We start from the raw sequence: 22,089 nt of genomic DNA, 5'->3' as shown, positions 1-22,089 counted from the left end.
CAGAGAACATCCCTGGTCATCTCTACTGCCTCTGATCTGGAGGACTCACTAAACAGAGAACATCCCTGGTCATCCCTACTGCCTCTGATCTGGAGGACTCACTAAACAGAGAACATCTCTGGTCATCCCTACTGTCTCTGATCTGGTGGACTCACTAAACAGAGAACATCTCTGGTCATCCCTACTGCCTCTGATCTGGAGGACTCACTAAACAGAGAACATCTCTGGTCATCCCTACTGCCTCTGATCTGGAGGACTCACTAAACAGAGAACATCTCTGGTCATCCCTACTGCCTCTGATCTGGTGGACTCACTAAACAGAGAACATCCCTGGTCATCTCTACTGCCTCTGATCTGGAGGACTCACTAAACAGAGAACATCCCTGGTCATCCCTACTGCCTCTGATCTGGAGGACTCACTAAACAGAGAACATCTCTGGTCATCCCTACTGCCTCTGATCTGGAGGACTCACTAAACAGAGAACATCTCTGGTCATCCCTACTGCCTCTGATCTGGAGGACTCACTAAACAGAGAACATCTCTGGTCATCCCTACTGCCTCTGATCTGGAGGACTCACTAAACAGAGAACATCTCTGGTCATCCCTACTGCCTCTGATCTGGAGGACTCACTAAACAGAGAACATCTCTGGTCATCCCTACTGCCTCTGATCTGGTGGACTCACTAAACAGAGAACATCCCTGGTCATCTCTACTGTCTCTGATCTGGTGGACTCACTAAACAGAGAACATCCCTGGTCATCTCTACTGTCTCTCATCTGGAGGACTCACTAAACAGAGAACATCCCTGGTCATCTCTACTGTCTCTGATCTGGAGGACTAACTAAACAGAGAACATCCCTAGTCATCCCTACTGTCTCTCATCTGGAGGACTCACTAAACAGAGAACATCCCTGGTCATCTCTACTGCCTCTGATCTGGAATACTCACTAAACAGAGAACATCCCTGGTCATCCCTACTGTCTCTGATCTGGTGGACTCACTAAACAGAGAACATCCCTGGTCATCTCTACTGTCTCTCATCTGGAGGACTCACTAAACAGAGAACATCCCTGGTCATCTCTACTGTCTCTGATCTGGAGGACTAACTAAACAGAGAACATCCCTAGTCATCCCTACTGTCTCTGATCTGGTGGACTCATTAAACAGAGAACATCCCTGGTCATCTCTACTGCCTCTGACCTGGAGGACTCACTAAACACTCATAAATGATGTATAAATGAAGTCTGAGTGTTGGACTGTGCCCCCTGGTCATCTCTACTGCCTCTGACCTGGAGGACTCACTAAACACTCATAAATGATGTTTAAATGATGTCTGAGTGTGGGACTGTGCCCCCTGGTCATCTCTACTGCCTCTGACCTGGTGGACTCACTAAACATTCATAAATGATGTATAAATGATGTATAAATGATGTCTGAGTGTTGGACTGTGCCCCCTGGTCATCTCTACTGCCTCTGACCTGGTGGACTCACTAAACATTCATAAATGATGTATAAATGATGTATAAATGATGTCTGAGTGTTGGACTGTGCCCCCTGGTCATCTCTACTGCCTCTGATCCGGAGGACTCACTAAACACTCATAAATGATGTATAAATGAAGTCTGAGTGTGGGACTGTGCCCCCTGGTCATCTCTACTGCCTCTGATCCGGAGGACTCACTAAACACTCATAAATGATGTATAAATGATGTCTGAGTGTTGGACTGTGCCCCCTGGTCATCTCTACTGCCTCTGATCTGGAGGACCCACTAAACACTCATAAATGATGTCTGAGTGTGGGACTGTGCCCCCTGGTCATCTCTACTGCCTTTGATCCGGAGGACTCACTAAACACTCATAAATGATGTATAAATGAAGTCTGAGTGTGGGACTGTGCCCCCTGGTCATCTCTACTGCCTCTGATCCGGAGGACTCACTAAACACTCATAAATGATGTATAAATGATGTCTGAGTGTTGGACTGTGCCCCTGGTCATCTCTACTGCCTCTGATCTGGAGGACCCACTAAACACTCATAAATGATGTCTGAGTGTTGGACTGTGCCCCCTGGTCATCTCTACTGCCTCTGAACTGGAGGACTCACTAAACACTCATAAATGATGTATAAATGATGTATAAATGATGTCTGAGTGTTGGACTGTGCCCCTGGTCATCTCTACTGCCTCTGGACTCACTAAACAGAGAACATCCCTGGTCATCTCTACTGCCTCTGATCTGGAGGACCCACTAAACACTCATAAATGATGTCTGAGTGTTGGACTGTGCCCCTGGTCATCTCTACTGCCTCTGGACTCACTAAACAGAGAACATCCCTGGTCATCTCTACTGCCTCTGATCCGGAGGACTCACTAAACACTCATAAATGATGTATAAATGATGTCTGAGTGTGGGACTGTGCCCCTGGTCATCTCTACTGCCTCTGGACTCACTAAACAGAGAACATCCCTGGTCATCTCTACTGCCTCTGATCTGGAGGACCCACTAAACACTCATAAATTATGTCTGAGTGTTGGACTGTGCCCCCTGGTCATCTCTACTGCCTCTGATCTGGAGGACTCACTAAACACTCATAAATGATGTATAAATGATGTCTGAGTGTTGGACTGTGCCCCCTGGTCATCTCTACTGCCTCTGACCTGGAGGACTCACTAAACACTCATAAATGATGTTTAAATGATGTCTGAGTGTGGGACTGTGCCCCCTGGTCATCTCTACTGCCTCTGACCTGGTGGACTCACTAAACATTCATAAATGATGTATAAATGATGTATAAATGATGTCTGAGTGTTGGACTGTGCCCCCTGGTCATCTCTACTGCCTCTGACCTGGTGGACTCACTAAACATTCATAAATGATGTATAAATGATGTATAAATGATGTCTGAGTGTTGGACTGTGCCCCCTGGTCATCTCTACTGCCTCTGATCCGGAGGACTCACTAAACACTCATAAATGATGTATAAATGAAGTCTGAGTGTGGGACTGTGCCCCCTGGTCATCTCTACTGCCTCTGATCCGGAGGACTCACTAAACACTCATAAATGATGTATAAATGATGTCTGAGTGTTGGACTGTGCCCCCTGGTCATCTCTACTGCCTCTGATCTGGAGGACCCACTAAACACTCATACATGATGTCTGAGTGTGGGACTGTGCCCCCTGGTCATCTCTACTGCCTCTGATCCGGAGGACTCACTAAACACTCATAAATGATGTTTAAATGAAGTCTGAGTGTGGGACTGTGCCCCCTGGTCATCTCTACTGCCTCTGATCCGGAGGACTCACTAAACACTCATAAATGATGTATAAATGATGTCTGAGTGTTGGACTGTGCCCCCTGGTCATCTCTACTGCCTCTGATCTGGAGGACCCACTAAACACTCATAAATGATGTCTGAGTGTGGGACTGTGCCCCCTGGTCATCTCTACTGCCTCTGATCCGGAGGACTCACTAAACACTCATAAATGATGTATAAATGAAGTCTGAGTGTGGGACTGTGTCCCCTGGTCATCTCTACTGCCTCTGAACTGGAGGACTCACTAAACACTCATAAATGATGTATAAATGATGTATAAATGATGTCTGAGTGTGGGACTGTGCCCCTGGTCATCTCTACTGCCTCTGGACTCACTAAACAGAGAACATCCCTGGTCATCTCTACTGCCTCTGATCTGGAGGACCCACTAAACACTCATAAATGATGTCTGAGTGTTGGACTGTGCCCCCTGGTCATCTCTACTGTCTCTGATCTGGAGGACTCACTAAACACTCATAAATGATGTATAAATGATGTCTGAGTGTGGGACTGTGCCCCCTGGTCATCTCTACTGCCTCTGACCTGGAGGACTCACTAAACACTCATAAATGATGTATAAATGATGTCTGAGTGTGGGACTGTGCCCCTGGTCATCTCTACTGCCTCTGGACTCACTAAACAGAGAACACCCCTGGTCATCTCTACTGCCTCTGACCTGGAGGACTCACTAAACACTCATAAATGATGTATAAATGATGTCTGAGTGTTGGACTGTGCCCCCTGGTCATCTCTACTGCCTCTGATCCGGAGGACTCACTAAACACTCATAAATGATGTATAAATGATGTCTGAGTGTTGGACTGTGCCCCCTGGTCATCTCTACTGCCTCTGATCCGGAGGACTCACTAAACACTCATAAATGATGTATAAATGATGTCTGAGTGTTGGACTGTGCCCCCTGGTCATCTCTACTGCCTCTGACCTGGAGGACTCACTAAACACTCATAAATGATGTATAAATGATGTCTGAGTGTGGGACTGTGCCCCTGGTCATCTCTACTGCCTCTGGACTCACTAAACAGAGAACATCCCTGGTCATCTCTACTGCCTCTGATCTGGAGGACCCACTAAACACTCATAAATGATGTCTGAGTGTTGGACTGTGCCCCCTGGTCATCTCTACTGCCTCTGATCCGGAGGACTCACTAAACACTCATAAATGATGTATAAATGATGTCTGAGTGTTGGACTGTGCCCCCTGGTCATCTCTACTGCCTCTGATCCGGAGGACTCACTAAACACTCATAAATGATGTATAAATGATGTCTGAGTGTTGGACTGTGCCCCCTGGTCATCTCTACTGCCTCTGACCTGGAGGACTCACTAAACACTCATAAATTATGTATAAATGAAGTCTGAGTGTGGGACTGTGCCCCTGGTCATCTCTACTGCCTCTGACCTGGAGGACTCACTAAACAGAGAACATCCCTGGTCATCTCTACTGCCTCTGGACTCACTAAACAGAGAACATCCCTGGTCATCTCTACTGCCTCTGATCCGGAGGACTCACTAAACACTCATAAATGATGTATAAATGATGTCTGAGTGTTGGACTGTGCCCCCTGGTCATCTCTACTGCCTCTGATCTGGAGGACCCACTAAGCACTTATAAATGATGTATAAATGATGTCTGAGTGTTGGACTGTGCCCCCTGGTCATCTCTACTGCCTCTGACCTGGAGGACTCACTAAACACTCATAAATGATGTATAAATGATGTATAAATGATGTATAAATGATGTCTGAGTGTTGGACTGTGCCCCCTGGTCATCTCTACTGCCTCTGATCCGGAGGACTCACTAAACACTCATAAATGATGTATAAATGATGTCTGAGTGTTGGACTGTGCCCCCTGGTCATCTCTACTGCCTCTGACCTGGAGGACTCACTAAACACTCATAAATGATGTATAAATGATGTCTGAGTGTTGGACTGTGCCCCCTGGTCATCTCTACTGCCTCTGACCTGGAGGACTCACTAAACACTCATAAATGATGTATAAATGATGTATAAATGATGTCTGAGTGTTGGACTGTGCCCCCTGGTCATCTCTACTGCCTCTGATCCGGAGGACTCACTAAACACTCATAAATGATGTATAAATGATGTCTGAGTGTTGGACTGTGCCCCCTGGTCATCTCTACTGCCTCTGATCCGGAGGACCCACTAAACACTCATAAATGATGTATAAATGATGTCTGAGTGTTGGACTGTGCCTCTGGTCATCTCTACTGCCTCTGATCTGGAGGACTCACTAAACACTCATAAATGATGTATAAATGATGTCTGAGTGTTGGACTGTGCCCCCTGGTCATCTCTACTGCCTCTGATCCGGAGGACTCACTAAACACTCATAAATGATGTATAAATGATGTCTGAGTGTTGGACTGTGCCCCCTGGTCATCTCTACTGCCTCTGATCCGGAGGACTCACTAAACACTCATAAATGATGTATAAATGATGTCTGAGTGTTGGACTGTGCCCCCTGGTCATCTCTACTGCCTCTGACCTGGAGGACTCACTAAACACTCATAAATGATGTATAAATGATGTCTGAGTGTTGGACTGTGCCCCCTGGTCATCTCTACTGCCTCTGATCCGGAGGACTCACTAAACACTCATAAATGATGTATAAATGATGTCTGAGTGTTGGACTGTGCCCCCTGGTCATCTCTACTGCCTCTGATCCGGAGGACTCACTAAACACTCATAAATGATGTATAAATGATGTCTGAGTGTTGGACTGTGCCCCCTGGTCATCTCTACTGCCTCTGACCTGGAGGACTCACTAAACACTCATAAATGATGTATAAATGATGTCTGAGTGTTGGACTGTGCCCCCTGGTCATCTCTACTGCCTCTGACCTGGAGGACTCACTAAACACTCATAAATGATGTATAAATGATGTATAAATGATGTCTGAGTGTTGGACTGTGCCCCCTGGTCATCTCTACTGCCTCTGATCCGGAGGACTCACTAAACACTCATAAATGATGTATAAATGATGTCTGAGTGTTGGACTGTGCCCCCTGGTCATCTCTACTGCCTCTGATCCGGAGGACCCACTAAACACTCATAAATGATGTATAAATGATGTCTGAGTGTTGGACTGTGCCTCTGGTCATCTCTACTGCCTCTGATCTGGAGGACTCACTAAACACTCATAAATGATGTATAAATGATGTCTGAGTGTTGGACTGTGCCCCCTGGTCATCTCTACTGCCTCTGATCCGGAGGACTCACTAAACACTCATAAATGATGTATAAATGATGTCTGAGTGTTGGACTGTGCCCCCTGGTCATCTCTACTGCCTCTGACCTGGAGGACTCACTAAACACTCATAAATGATGTATAAATGATGTCTGAGTGTTGGACTGTGCCCCCTGGTCATCTCTACTGCCTCTGACCTGGAGGACTCACTAAACACTCATAAATGATGTATAAATGATGTCTGAGTGTTGGACTGTGCCCCCTGGTCATCTCTACTGCCTCTGACCTGGAGGACTCACTAAACACTCATAAATGATGTATAAATGATGTCTGAGTGTTGGACTGTGCCCCCTGGTCATCTCTACTGCCTCTGATCCGGAGGACTCACTAAACACTCATAAATGATGTATAAATTATGTCTGAGTGTTGGACTGTGCCCCCTGGTCATCTCTACTGCCTCTGACCTGGAGGACTCACTAAACACTCATAAATGATGTATAAATGATGTCTGAGTGTTGGACTGTGCCCCCTGGTCATCTCTACTGCCTCTGATCCGGAGGACTCACTAAACACTCATAAATGATGTATAAATGATGTCTGAGTGTTGGACTGTGCCCCCTGGTCATCTCTACTGCCTCTGATCCGGAGGACTCACTAAACACTCATAAATGATGTATAAATGATGTCTGAGTGTTGGACTGTGCCCCCTGGTCATCTCTACTGCCTCTGACCTGGAGGACTCACTAAACACTCATAAATGATGTATAAATGATGTCTGAGTGTTGGACTGTGCCCCCTGGTCATCTCTACTGCCTCTGACCTGGAGGACTCACTAAACACTCATAAATGATGTATAAATGATGTCTGAGTGTGGGACTGTGCCCCTGGTCATCTCTACTGCCTCTGATCTGGAGGACTCACTAAACACTCATAAATGATGTATAAATGATGTCTGAGTGTTGGACTGTGCCCCTGGTCATCTCTACTGCCTCTGATCTGGAGGACCAACTAAGCACTTATAAATGATGTCTGAGTGTGGGACTGTGCCCCCTGGCTCTCCCTAAATACATAAAACGGTGCCGTCTGGTTTCCTTCATAAAAGGAATTTGAAATGATGTATACATTTACTTTTGGTACTTAAGTATATTGTATCAATTTCATTTACTTTTGGTACTTAAGTATATTGTATCAATTTCATTTACTTTTGGTACTTAAGTATATTGTATCAATTTCATTTACTTTTGGTACTTAAGTATATTGTATCAATTACATTTACTTTTGGTACTTAAGTATATTGTATCAATTACATTTACTTTTGGTACTTAAGTATATTGTATCAATTTCATTTACTTTTGGTACTTAAGTATATTGTATCAATTTCATTTACTTTTGGTACTTAAGTATATTGTATCAATTACATTTACTTTTGGTACTTAAGTATATTGTATCAATTACATTTACTCTTGATACTTAAGTATATTTTAAAATCAAATAGTTTTAGACTTTTTACTCAAGTAGTATTTTACTGGGTGACTTTCAGTTTTACTTGAGTCCTTTTCTATTAAATTATATGTATCTATTGGGGACTTCTTCCACCACTGAGGACATCAAAGCCGTATGTATTACAATCCTCAATGGCTCATCTTTCAAAATATATGGAGTCCTCTCTTAATTTACAGCATTTACCCCTCTCTCAGACAACAAACAATTAGAAGACCTTCTTGTGGTGTGAGACGCTCAAGTTGAGATATCTCTGATCAGCAAGGGTAAAGGGTTTTCTGAAAACTGTCCGCTTCTGAGAAGTTTAAAAAGCTAAATGTGTGAATATTAATACCTGAAGTCTCTTGGCATCCTATTTGTTTATCCCTGTGTAACAAGACTGCTCGTTAACAAAGCAGAGAGAGAGACAGGACCACAGTTTTCTCCTGATTTAGACACTTTACCAATGAATAAAAAAACAGAATGAGTCACACACTGTCTTTCTTTCCTCAAGAGCATGAGGTCGGCATCATGCCTCCTCTAATAAAAAAGAGAGGGCAGGCAGCAAGCATCAGCCAATTTACACCTGAACTCATCTAAATACAGAAGCCAGTATCACGACTGCACAGCCCGCAGTCATAGAGACAGAGAAAGGCTTCCAATGCTGTTGGAACTATAGAAGTAGAATTAGAATCATTCTGATCTATGGTTGGAACACTGGGCCATTATTGTGTTCCGTGTTGTCATGCTAATGATGGTCTTATCTAATGTGAATAGAATTGCTGTGGGTGTTTATTTTCCACCACGAGCTGTTGCATCTGGGGACACTAAGAGAAGCCTGGTCTGTGTCTGTCTGCATCAAAGTCATCGCATCAACAAAAGGGACAAAAGAGTTGAAATTGACGAGAATAACTGAAGTGATGATTAGCATATCGTCGTTGTGTTCTAGAACAAAGAGAGTTTTGAAGTATGGAACACTGTTTCACTGGGATGTTTTGTATATTGATGATGCCTGGATATGATCATGTATTTATTTTGAATTAGTTATATGGGTTGTTTTTCTGAGACAGTAATATATATATATATATATATGTGATGGTAAAGCTAGGCAGCTAGCAGTGATGTCATCGTCATCCATTCTCCACACAGTGCCTTTAAAAAAAATGGACTGCTGAATTGATTCCTGTTTTGTCGAAAGAACTGCAAATCATTTGACATACATTAGGGGGTCCACTCTGACTAGGTGATTGTTCCACACAAGGAAAGCAAAGGCAATAGTCCAAACTATTCACCATGAATATATCTTATTGACTGCAATTTAAAAACTCCTTGCTGGGACGATGACAGAGTTTTGTTCCCTCTGTGATTAGAAATGAAGCAGCAATTAGCTGGCGGTTCTGCAAGTCTGGAAGAGCGAAGAAGACAGAGATGCTTCTAAATACGTTCTGGACACAAAGAGGGAGGATGGACTATGATAATTTCCAAATGAATATAGCCCATGATTGAAACGACTGTCACAACAGGAAATGCAAAATGTGACAGAAATGATTGGCTGAGACTGTGCCATATCTCTTCCTCTCTCTCTCTCTTCTTCTCTTCGCTATACTTGAGTGTCAGGGAGTTATTTAGCCTTGGACAGCAGAAACACTTCAGAATAAGTGGACTCGAAAATATGCATAGCGGCATAACACACTACGGCTACGTCCCAAATGGCACCCTATTCCCTATATAGTACACTACTTTAGACCAGGGCCCTATTCCCTATATATTGCACTACTTTAGACCAGAGCCCTATTCCCTATATAGTGCACTATTTTAGACCAGAGCCCTATTCCCTATATAGTGCACTACTTTAGACCAGAGCCCTATTCCCTATATTGTGCACTACTTTAGACCAGAGCCCTATTCCCTATATAGTGCACTACTTTAGACCAGAGCCCTATTCCCTATATAGTGCACTACTTTAGACCAGAACCCTATTCCCTATATAGTGCACTACTTTAGACCAGAGCCCTATTTCCTATATAGTGCACTACATTAGATCAGGGCCCTATTCCCTATATAGTGCACTACTTTAGACCCGAGCCCTATTCCCTATGTCGTGCACTACTTTAGACCAGGGCCCTATTCCCTATGTCGTGCACTACTTTAGACCAGAGCCCTATTCCCTATGTCATGCACTAGCCCTAGGGGGCTTTGGTCAAAAGAAATGCACTACACTGAGTTTACAAAACATTAAGAACACCTGCCCTTTCCATGACAGACTGACCAGGTGAATCCAGGTGAAAGATATGATCCCTTATTGATGTCACCTGTTAAATCCACATCAATTAGCGTAGATGAAGGGGAGGAGCCAGGTGAAAGATATGATCCCTTATTGATGTCACCTGTTAAATCCACTTCAATTAGCGTGGATGAAGGGGAGGAGCCAGGTGAAAGATATGATCCCTTATTGATGTCACCTGTTAAATCCACTTCAATTAGCGTAGATGAAGGGGAGGAGACCTGGTTAAAGAAGGGTTTATAAGCCTTGAGACATGGATTGTTTCTGTGGACAATTCAGAGGGTGAATGGTTAAGACACAAGCTTTAAGTGGGGTATGGTAGTAGGTGCCAGGCGTTCCTGGTTTGTGTTAAGAACGGCAAACACTCCTAGGTTTTTCACACTTAACAGTTTCAGTGTGTATCACGAACGGCCCACCGCCCAAAGGACATTCCAGCCAATTTGACACAACTGTGGGAAGCATTGGAGTCGACATGGGCCAGCATCCCTGTGGAACGCTTTCGAACACCTTGCAGAGTCCCACGCCACGACGAACTGAATGCTGTTCTGAGGGGCAAAAGGAAGTATACTCAATATCAATATCAGGAAGGTGTTCCTAATGTTTTGTTCACTCTGTGTATGTAGGGGAAGAGGGAGGCATTTAGAACACATCCTTAAGCTATTAATAGACAGGGGGTGTCTTCCATAGATACTGTTAACATTCCATATGTTGTGGTTGCCTTGGCAACGTCTCGGTTATTAAGCAGTAGGTTGACAGATAATGTTTAGAATCTCTATTGTAATAGTAATCTAAATTCCATTGGTGAAAGAAATATCACAATGGTAGTTTGTAATAAGGGGGGGGGGGGTAATTGATTTTCATCCCATAATATACAGTCGCAAATTCAATCACATTTAATAACATTTACGCTAAACGGCATTCAATTGTTTGTTTTTTCGATACACTGAGAACTCCATTACTGTTCAACACTGTTCTTTGTCATGCTAATGATCCTGTAATCAAACAAACGTGAGTAATGTTTCATTAACCAGGTTAGACTTAACGTATCTCTAATCCAATCACAAACACAGCTCGGTCGGGGAGGGAGAATAGGAGCGTGAAGTGTATGATTTGCATAATTGTTCATCATTAATGTTTGCATTAATTGCATGGGTGTCATTGGCCTTTCTTGTGAATGGGGCTTTACTAGAATATCTCTACATTTGCATTACATTCCAGCACGAAGTGAAGATCACATGTCTGTCAGCCATTTAGCTGGGGTTACGGCTGAGTATGGGTTATGTACATACCAACATTAGTTAGCTGGGGTTACGGCTGAGTATGGGTTATGTACATATCAACATCAGTCAGCTAGCTAGCTGGGGTTACGGCTGAGTATGGGTTCTGTACATATCAACATCAGTCAGCTAGTTAGCTGGGGTTACGGCTGAGTATGGGTTATGTACATACCAACATCAGTCAGCTAGCTAGCTGGGGTTACGGCTGAGTATGGGTTATGTACATATCAACATCAGTCAGCTAGCTAGCTGGGGTTACGGCTGAGTATGGGTTATGTACATACCAACATCAGTCAGCTAGCTAGCTGGGGTTACGGCTGAGTATGGGTTATGTACATACCAACATCAGTCAGCTAGTTAGCTGGGGTTACGGCTGAGTATGGGTTATGTACATACCAACATCAGTCAGCTAGCTAGCTGGGGTTACGCCTGTACACAATATAGAACACTTGTTTGAGGGTTTGCTCTCAAGCTGGAATGAATGAATAGTGTCCGTTGCGTGAGAGAAAAAATATGTGTGGAATTATGTAGGAACTAGCAGTCAAACCATAGAAAGAAAAAAAACTATGTACCAACGTACCAATATCCCATAATAACACACAACTTAGAAGGCATGGCCAATATCCCATACTAACACACAACTTAGAAGGCATGGCCAATATCCCATAATAACACAACTTAGAAGGCATGGCCAATATCCCATACTAACACACAACTTAGAAGGCATGGCCAATATCCCATACTAACACACAACTTAGAAGGCATGGCCAATATCCCATAATAACACACAACTTAGAAGGCATGGCCAATATCCCATACTAACACACAACTTAGAAGGCATGGCCAATATCCCATACTAACACACAACTTAGAAGGCATGGCCAATATCCCATACTAACACACAACTTAGAAGGCATGGCCAATATCCCATACTAACACACAACTTAGAAGGCATGGCCAATATCCCATACTAACACACAACTTAGAAGGCATGGCCAATATCCCATACTAACACACAACTTAGAAGGCATGGCCAATATCCCATAATAACACACAACTTAGAAGGCATGGCCAATATCCCATACTAACACACAACTTAGAAGGAATGGCCAATATCCCATAATAACACACAACTTAGAAGGCATGGCCAATATCCCATACTAACACACAACTTAGAAGGCATGGCCAATATCCCATACTAACACACAACTTAGAAGGCATGGCCAATATCCCATACTAACACACAACTTAGAAGGCATGGCCAATATCCCATACTAACACACAACTTAGAAGGCATGGCCAATATCCCATAATAACACACAACTTAGAAGGCATGGCCAATATCCCATACTAACACACAACTTAGAAGGCATGGCCAATATCCCATAATAACACACAACTTAGAAGGCATGGCCAATATCCCATACTAACACACAACTTAGAAGGCATGGCCAATATCCCATACTAACACACAACTTAGAAGGCATGGCCAATATCCCATACTAACACACAACTTAGAAGGCATGGCCAATATCCCATACTAACACACAACTTAGAAGGCATGGCCAATATCCCATACTAACACACAACTTAGAAGGCATGGCCAATATCCCATACTAACACACAACTTAGAAGGCATGGCCAATATCCCATACTAACACACAACTTAGAAGGCATGGCCAATATCCCATACTAACACACAACTTAGAAGGCATGGCCAATATCCAATACATTGCTTCATAGTAAGTGCTATGCTAATGGGGATATTTGAAGAGATATTGGAATAGAGGAATGGCTTGTAGCCCTTTTAGTGTAATGTAGTGGTCACTCTCATTGATAGATAGCATTGGTGTCACATTAACACAGGAGATACAGCAGTCCAGTCCACTGTGATATTGGTACTGTGTGATGGTACAGTCCAGTGTGATATTGGTACTGTGTGATGGTACAGTCCAGTGTGATATTGGTACTGTGTGATGGTACAGTCCAGTGTGATATTGGTACTGTGTGATGGTACAGTCCAGTGTGATATTGGTACTGTGTGATGGTACAGTCCAGTCCACTGTGATATTGGTACTGTGTGATGGTACAGTCCAGTCCACTGTGATATTGGTACTGTGTGATGGTACAGTCCAGTCCAGTGTGATATTGGTACTGTGTGATGGTACAGTCCAGTCCAGTGTGATATTGGTACTGTGTGATGGTACAGTCCAGTCCAGTGTGATATTGGTACTGTGTGATGGAACAGTTCAGTCCACTGTGACATTGGTACTGTGTGATGGTACAGTCCAGTCCAGTGTGATATTGGTACTGTGTGATGGTACAGTCCAGTCCAGTGTGATATTGGTACTGTGTGATGGTACAGTCCAGTCCAGTGTGATATTGGTACTGTGTGATGTTACAGTCCAGTCCAGTGTGATATTGGTACTGTGTGATGTTACAGTCCAGTCCACTGTGATATTGGTACTGTGTGATGGTACAGTCCAGTCCAGTGTGATATTGGTACTGTGTGATGGTACAGTCCAGTCCAGTGTGATATTGGTACTGTGTGATGGTACAGTCCAGTCCAGTGTGATATTGGTACTGTGTGATGGAACAGTCCAGTCCAGTGTGATATTGGTACTGTGTGATGGTACAGTCCAGTCCAGTGTGATATTGGTACTGTGTGATGGTACAGTCCAGTCCACTGTGATATTGGTACTGTGTGATGGTACAGTCCAGTCCAGTGTGATATTGGTACTGTGTGATGGTACAGTCCAGTCCAGTGTGATATTGGTACTGTGTGATGGTACAGTCCAGTCCAGTGTGATATTGGTCCTGTTTGATGGTACAATCCAGTCCAGTGTGATATTGGTACTGTGTGATGGTACAGTCCAGTCCAGTATGATATTGGTACTGTGTGATGGTACAGTCCAGTCCAGTGTGATATTGGTCCTGTTTGATGGTACAGTCCAGTCCAGTATGATATTGGTCCTGTTTGATGGTACAGTCCAGTCCAGTATGATATTGGTACTGTTTGATGGTACAGTCCGGTCCTGTTTGATGGTACAGTCCGGTCGTGTTTGATGGTACAGTCCAGTCCAGTGTGATATTGGTCCTGTTTGATGGTACAGTCCGGTCCTGTTTGATGGTACAGTCCGGTCCTGTTTGATGGTACAGTCCGGTCCTGTTTGATGGTACAGTCCGGTCCTGTTTGATGGTACAGTCCAGTCCAGTGTGATATTGGTCCTGTTTGATGGTACAGTCCGGTCCTGTTTGATGGTACAGTCCAGTCCAGTGTGATATTGGTCCTGTTTGATGGTACAGTCCGGTCCTGTTTGATGGTACAGTCCAGTCCAGTGTGATATTGGTCCTGTTTGATGGTACAGTCCGGTCCTGTTTGATGGTCCAGTCCAGTGTGATATTGGTCCTGTTTGATGGTACAGTCCGGTCCTGTTTGATGGTACAGTCCAGTCCAGTGTGATATTGGTCCTGTTTGATGGTACAGTCCGGTCCTGTTTGATGGTACAGTCCAGTCCAGTGTGATATTGGTCCTGTTTGATGGTACAGTCCGGTCCTGTTTGATGGTACAGTCCAGTCCAGTGTGATATTGGTCCTGTTTGATGGTACAGTCCGGTCCTGTTTGATGGTACAGTCCAGTCCAGTGTGATATTGGTCCTGTTTGATGGTACAGTCCGGTCCTGTTTGATGGTACAGTCCAGTCCAGTGTGATATTGGTCCTGTTTGATGGTACAGTCCGGTCCTGTGTGATGGTACAGTCCAGTCCAGCACGTTGCACTGTGTGCCTAGTGTCCTAGCAGTCAGGCTTTGAGATATGCGTCTTCAATGAGTCCCCCACAGGGAACGGCACAACTTTCAATTCAAATACTGCCATCGCTACTGAGATGAAATCAGTGTAAATTACTACCCCAACGCAAGATTTATGTGGCCTGTCACTGTTCAGTTTTTACCTAGAGATAAATTGGAAATGCATGGAAACAAACTATTTTTCTACATTAGCAGAAATACATCTCCGTCTGGGAACTGGAAGTGACTTTTAACAAACAACATTTTGTTCCGCCCCACCAAACTCTTTATGACGGATTATTTTATTGGAACGAACTCATCGGCCCCTAAACGATGACGAATAAAGAATAACAATGGGTTTAGATTTAGATTGTTCCAACTGTCAGAGTCATTATAATAAACTGTTCCTCGTCTTTGTTCCAACTGACAGAGTCATTATAATAAACTGTTCCTCGTCTTTGTTCCAACTGACAGAGTCATTATAATAAACTGTTCCTCGTCTTTGTTCCAACTGACAGAGTCGTTATAATAAGCTGTTCCTCATCTTTGTTCCAACTGACAGTCATTATAATAAACTATTCTAATCCTCAGATAAGATCAGAAGTAAAGTCATTTAGGGTGGTTAAATTAGTCACAGTGTAATTACAAGGTATTGTAATCTTTCACTATCTTTAAAACACAATAAAGATCTTACCATGTTCCATTTGGGGAAGAGGAAGTCGGTTCCAACGTACTCAAAGAAGTGGGCGAAGCCTTCCTTCAGCCAGACATCCTCCCACCACACGGGGGTTACCAGGTCACCAAACCACTGCAGCAAGAAAAGAAGAAGACAACTGAGTTCCACTGAGCTTAGTCTCTGGTGTGACTGTCAACACCACCAACAGCTGAGTTCCACTGAGCTTAGTCTCTGGTGTGACTGTCAACACCACCAACAGCTGAGTTCCACTGAGCTTAGTCTCTGGTGTGACTGTCAACACCACCAACAGCTGAGTTCCACTGAGCTTAGTCTCTGGTGTGACTGTCAACACCACCAACAGCTGAGTTCCACTGAGCTTAGTCTCTGGTGTGACTGTCAACACCACCAACAGCTGAGTTCCACTGAGCTTAGTCTCTGGTGTGACTGTCAACACCACCAACAGCTGAGTTCCACTGAGCTTAGTCTCTGGTGTGACTGTCAACACCACCAACAGCTGAGTTCCACTGAGCTTAGTCTCTGGTGTGACTGTCAACACCACCAACAGCTGAGTTCCACTGAGCTTAGTCTCTGGTGTGACTGTCAACACCACCAACAGCTGAGTTCCACTGAGCTTAGTCTCTGGTGTGACTGTCAACACCACCAACAGCTGAGTTCCACTGAGCTTAGTCTCTGGTGTGACTGTCAACACCACCAACAGCTGAGTTCCACTGAGCTTAGTCTCTGGTGTGACTGTCAACACCACCAACAGCTGAGTTCCACTGAGCTTAGTCTCTGGTGTGACTGTCAACACCACCAACAGCTGAGTTCCACTGAGCTTAGTCTCTGGTGTGACTGTCAACATCACCAACAGCTGAGTTCCACTGAGCTTAGTCTCTGGTGTGACTGTCAACACCACCAACAGCTGAGTTCCATAGACCTTAGTCTCTTGTATGACTGTCAACACCACCAACAGCTGAGTTCCACTGAGCTTAGTCTCTGGTGTGACTGTCAACATCACCAACAGCTGAGTTCCACTGAGCTTAGTCTCTGGTGTGACTGTCAACACCACCAACAGCTGAGTTCAATAGACCTTAGTCTCTTGTATGACTGTCAACACCACCAACAGCTGAGTTCCACTGAGCTTAGTCTCTGGTGTGACTGTCAACACCACCAACAGCTGAGTTCCACTGAGCTTAGTCTCTGGTGTGACTGTCAACACCACCAACAGCTGAGTTCCACTGAGCTTAGTCTCTGGTGTGACTGTCAACACCACCAACAGCTGAGTTCCACTGAGCTTAGTCTCTGGTGTGACTGTCAACACCACCAACAGCTGAGTTCCACTGAGCTTAGTCTCTGGTGTGACTGTCAACACCACCAACAGCTGAGTTCCACTGAGCTTAGTCTCTGGTGTGACTGTCAACACCACCAACAGCTGAGTTCCACTGAGCTTAGTCTCTGGTGTGACTGTCAACACCACCAACAGCTGAGATCCACTGAGCTTAGTCTCTGGTGTGTCTGTCAACACCACCAACAGCTGAGTTCCACTGAGCTTAGTCTCTGGTGTGACTGTCAACACCACCAACAGCTGAGTTCCACTGAGCTTAGTCTCTGGTGTGACTGTCAACACCACCAACAGCTGAGTTCCACTGAGCTTAGTCTCTGGTGTGACTGTCATTACCACCAACAGCTGAGTTCCAGTATTTATACACTATCGTTCAAAAGTTTGGAGTATCTAGATGTAGTCTTTGGTCAAAAGCATTGACTATACAGGAAATAGGTTGTAATTTGGGATGTATTCTTTGGTCAAAAGCATTGACTATACAGGAAATAGGTTGTAATTTGGGATGTATTCTTTGGTCAAAAGCATTGACTATACAGGAAATAGGTTGTAATTTGGGATGTATTCTTTGGTCAAAAGCATTGACTATACAGGAAATAGGTTGTAATTTGGGATGTACTCTTTGGTCAAAAGCATTGACTATACAGGAAATAGGTTGTAATTTGGGATGTATTCTTTGGTCAAAAGCATTGACTATACAGGAAATAGGTTGTAATTTGGGATGTACTCTTTGGTCAAAAGCATTGACTATACAGGAAATAGGTTGTAATTTGGGATGTACTCTTTGGTCAAAAGCATTGACTATACAGGAAATAGGTTGTAATTTGGGATGTACTCTTTGGTCAAAAGCATTGACTATACAGGAAATAGGACATCATTTGGGATTATTTCGTGGTGCCCCGACTCTCTAGTTAATTACATTTACATGATTAGCTCAATCAGGTAATATTAATTACAGAGAAAGGATGTTATAGAATAGCATGTCATATCACTTAATCCGGCATAGCCAAAGACATGACACCACCCTGTCACCACCATGTCAAAGTCACCCCGCTGTCATCACCCTGTCACTGTCACCACCCTGTCAACACCCTGTCAACACCTTGTCACCACCCTGTCACCACCCTGTCACTGTCACCACCCTGTCACCACCCTGTCACCACACTGTTACTGTCACCCCGCTGTCACCACCCTGTCACTGTCACCCCGCTGCCATCACCCTGTCACTGTCACCACCCTGTCACCACCCTGTCACCACACTGTCACCACCCTGTCACTGTCACCACCCTGTCACCACCCTGTCACCACACTGTTACTGTCACCACCCTGTCAACACCCTGTCACCACCCTGTCACCACCCTGTCACTGTCACAACCCTGTCACCACCCTGTCACTGTCACCACCCTGTCACTGTCACTGTCAACAGCCTGTCACCACCCTGTCACTGTCAACACCCTGTCATCACCCTGTCACCACCCTGTCACTGTCACCACCATGTTAACACCCTTTCACCACCCTGTCACCACACTGTCACTGTCACCACCCTGTCACCACCCTGTCACTGTCACCACCCTGTCACTGTCACTGTCAACAGCCTGTCACCACCCTGTCACTGTCAACACCCTGTCATCACCCTGTCACCACCCTGTCACTGTCACCACCCTGTCAATACCCTGTCACCACCCTGTCACCACTTTGGCACCACCCTGTCACTGTCAACACCCTGTCACCACCATGCCACCACCCTGAACCACCCTGTCACCACCCTGTCACCACCTAGGCACCACCCTGTCACTGTCACCACCCTGTCAACACCCTGTCAACACCCTGTCAACACCCTGTCACCACCCTGTCACCACCCTGTCACTGTCACCACCCTGTCACCACACTGTCACCACTCTGTCACCACCCTGTCACTGTCACCACCCTGTCACCACACTGTCACCACCCTGTCACCACCCTGTTACTGTCACCACCCTGTCACCACCCTGTAACTGTCACCACCCTGTCACCACACTGTCACCAACCTGTCACTGTCACCACCCTGTCACCACCCTGTCACCACCCTGGCACCACCCTGTCACTGTCACAACCCTGTCAACATCCTGTCACCACCATGCCACCACCCTGCACCACCCTGTCACCACCCTGTCACCACCTAGGCACCACCCTGTCACTGTCACCACCCTGTCAACACCCGATCACCACACTGTCAACACCCTGTGACCACCCTGACACTGTCAACACCATGTCACCACCATGTCACCACCCTGTCACCACCCTGTCACTGTCACCACCCTGTCACCACCCTGTTACTGTCACCACCCTGTCACTGTCACTGTCAACAGCCTGTCACCACCCTGTCACTGTCAACACCCTGTCATCACCCTGTCACTGTCACCACCCTGTCACCACACTGTCACCACCCTGTCACTGTCACCACCCTGTCACCACCCTGTCACCACCCTGTCAACACCCTGTCAAAACCCTGTCACCACCCTGTCAACACCCTTTCACCACCCTGTCAACACCCTATCACCACCCTGTCACCACCCTGTCCCTGTCACCACACTGTCACCACCCTGTCACCACCCTGTTACTGTCACCACCCTGTCACTATCACCACCCTGTCACCACACTGTCACCACCCTGTCACTGTCACCAACCTGTCACCACCCTGTCACCACCCTGGCACCACCCTGTCACTGTCACAACCCTGTCAACATCCTGTCACCACCATGCCACCACCCTGCACCACCCTGTCACCACCCTGTCACCACCTAGGCACCACCCTGTCACTGTCACCACCCTGTCAACACCCGATCACCACACTGTCAACACCCTGTGACCACCCTGACACTGTCAACACCATGTCACCACCATGTCACCACCCTGTCACCACCCTGTCACTGTCACAACCCTGTCACCACCCTGTCACTGTCACCACCCTGTCACCACCCTGTCACTGTCACCACCCTGTCACTGTCACTGTCAACAGCCTGTCACCACCCTGTCACTGTCAACACCCTGTCATCACCCTGTCACTGTCACCACCCTGTCAATATCCTGTCACCACCCTGTCAATATCCTGTCACCACCCTGTCACCACCCTGTCACTGTCACCACCCTGTCATCACCACTGTCACTACCCTGTCATCACCCTGTCACTGTCAACACCCAATCACCACCCTGTCAATACCCTATCACCACCTTGTCACCACCCTGTCACTGTCACCACCCTGTCACCATCCTGTCAACACCCTATAACCACCCTGTCAACACCCTGTCACCACCCTGTCACCACCCTGTCACCACCCTGTCAACACCCTGTCACCACCCTGTCACCACACTGTCACCACCCTGGCACCACCCTGTCACTGTCACAACCCTGTCAACACCCTGTCACCACCATGCCACCACCCTGTCACCACCCTGTCACCACCTAGGCACCACCCTGTCACTGTCACCACCCTGTCAACACCCTATCACCACCCTGTCAACACCCTGTGACCACCCTGTCACCACCATGTTACCACCCTGTCACCACCCTGTCACCACACTGTCACTGTCACAACCCTGTCACCACCCTGTCACTGTCACCACCCTGTCACCACCCTGTCACTGTCACCACCCTGTCACTGTCACCCCGCTTCCATCACCCTGTCACTGTCACCACCCTGTCACCACCCTGTCACCACCCTGTCACCACACTGTCACCACCCTGTCACTGTCACCACCCTGTCACCACCCTGTCACCACACTGTTACTGTCACCACCCTGTCAACACCCTGTCACCACCCTGTCACCACCCTGTCACTGTCACAACCCTGTCACCACCCTGTCACTGTCACCACCCTGTCACTGTCACTGTCAACAGCCTGTCACCACCCTGTCACTGTCAACACCCTGTCATCACCCTGTCACCACCCTGTCACTGTCACCACCATGTTAACACCCTTTCACCACCCTTTCACCACCCTGTCACCACACTGTCACTGTCACCACCCTGTCACCACCCTGTCACTGTCACCACCCTGTCACTGTCACTGTCAACAGCCTGTCACCACCCTGTCACTGTCATCACCCTGTCACCACCCTGTCACTGTCACCACCCTGTCAATACCCTGTCACCACCCTGTCACCACTTTGGCACCACCCTGTCACTGTCAACACCCTGTCACCACCATGCCACCACCCTGCACCACCCTGTCACCACCCTGTCACCACCTAGGCACCACCCTGTCACTGTCACCACCCTGTCACCACCCTGTCAACACCCTGTCAACACCCTGTCAACACCCTGTCACCACCCTGTCACCACCCTGTCACTGTCACCACCCTGTCACCACACTGTCACCACTCTGTCACCACCCTGTCACTGTCACCACCCTGTCACCACACTGTCACCACCCTGTCACCACCCTGTTACTGTCACCACCCTGTCACCACCCTGTAACTGTCACCACCCTGTCACCACACTGTCACCAACCTGTCACTGTCACCAACCTGTCACCACCCTGTCACCACCCTGGCACCACCCTGTCACTGTCACAACCCTGTCAACATCCTGTCACCACCATGCCACCACCCTGCACCACCCTGTCACCACCTAGGCACCACCCTGTCGCTGTCACCACCCTGTCAACACCCGATCACCACACTGTCAACACCCTGTGACCACCCTGACACTGTCAACACCAT

The 22,089-nt window shown here is 46.4% G+C and overlaps 1 protein-coding gene across 1 annotated transcript in view; it reads right to left on the bottom strand.

The window, feature by feature from the left end:
- Positions 1 to 22,089, bottom strand: part of LOC116360588 (thyrotropin-releasing hormone-degrading ectoenzyme) — a gene marked incomplete in the record, with an annotated part of 436,874 nt that overhangs the window by 184,764 nt on the left and 230,021 nt on the right. The window contains 1 exon segment of the mRNA XM_031815459.1: positions 16,068 to 16,181. Coding sequence (XP_031671319.1) covers positions 16,068 to 16,181 — 114 coding nt within the window.

The sequence above is a fragment of the Oncorhynchus kisutch genome, unplaced genomic scaffold (assembly GCF_002021735.2).
Source record: "Oncorhynchus kisutch isolate 150728-3 unplaced genomic scaffold, Okis_V2 Okis09a-Okis19a_hom, whole genome shotgun sequence".
Taxonomy (NCBI): Eukaryota; Metazoa; Chordata; class Actinopteri; order Salmoniformes; family Salmonidae; genus Oncorhynchus; species Oncorhynchus kisutch.
This window is presented reverse-complemented; position numbering and strand designations above follow the sequence as displayed.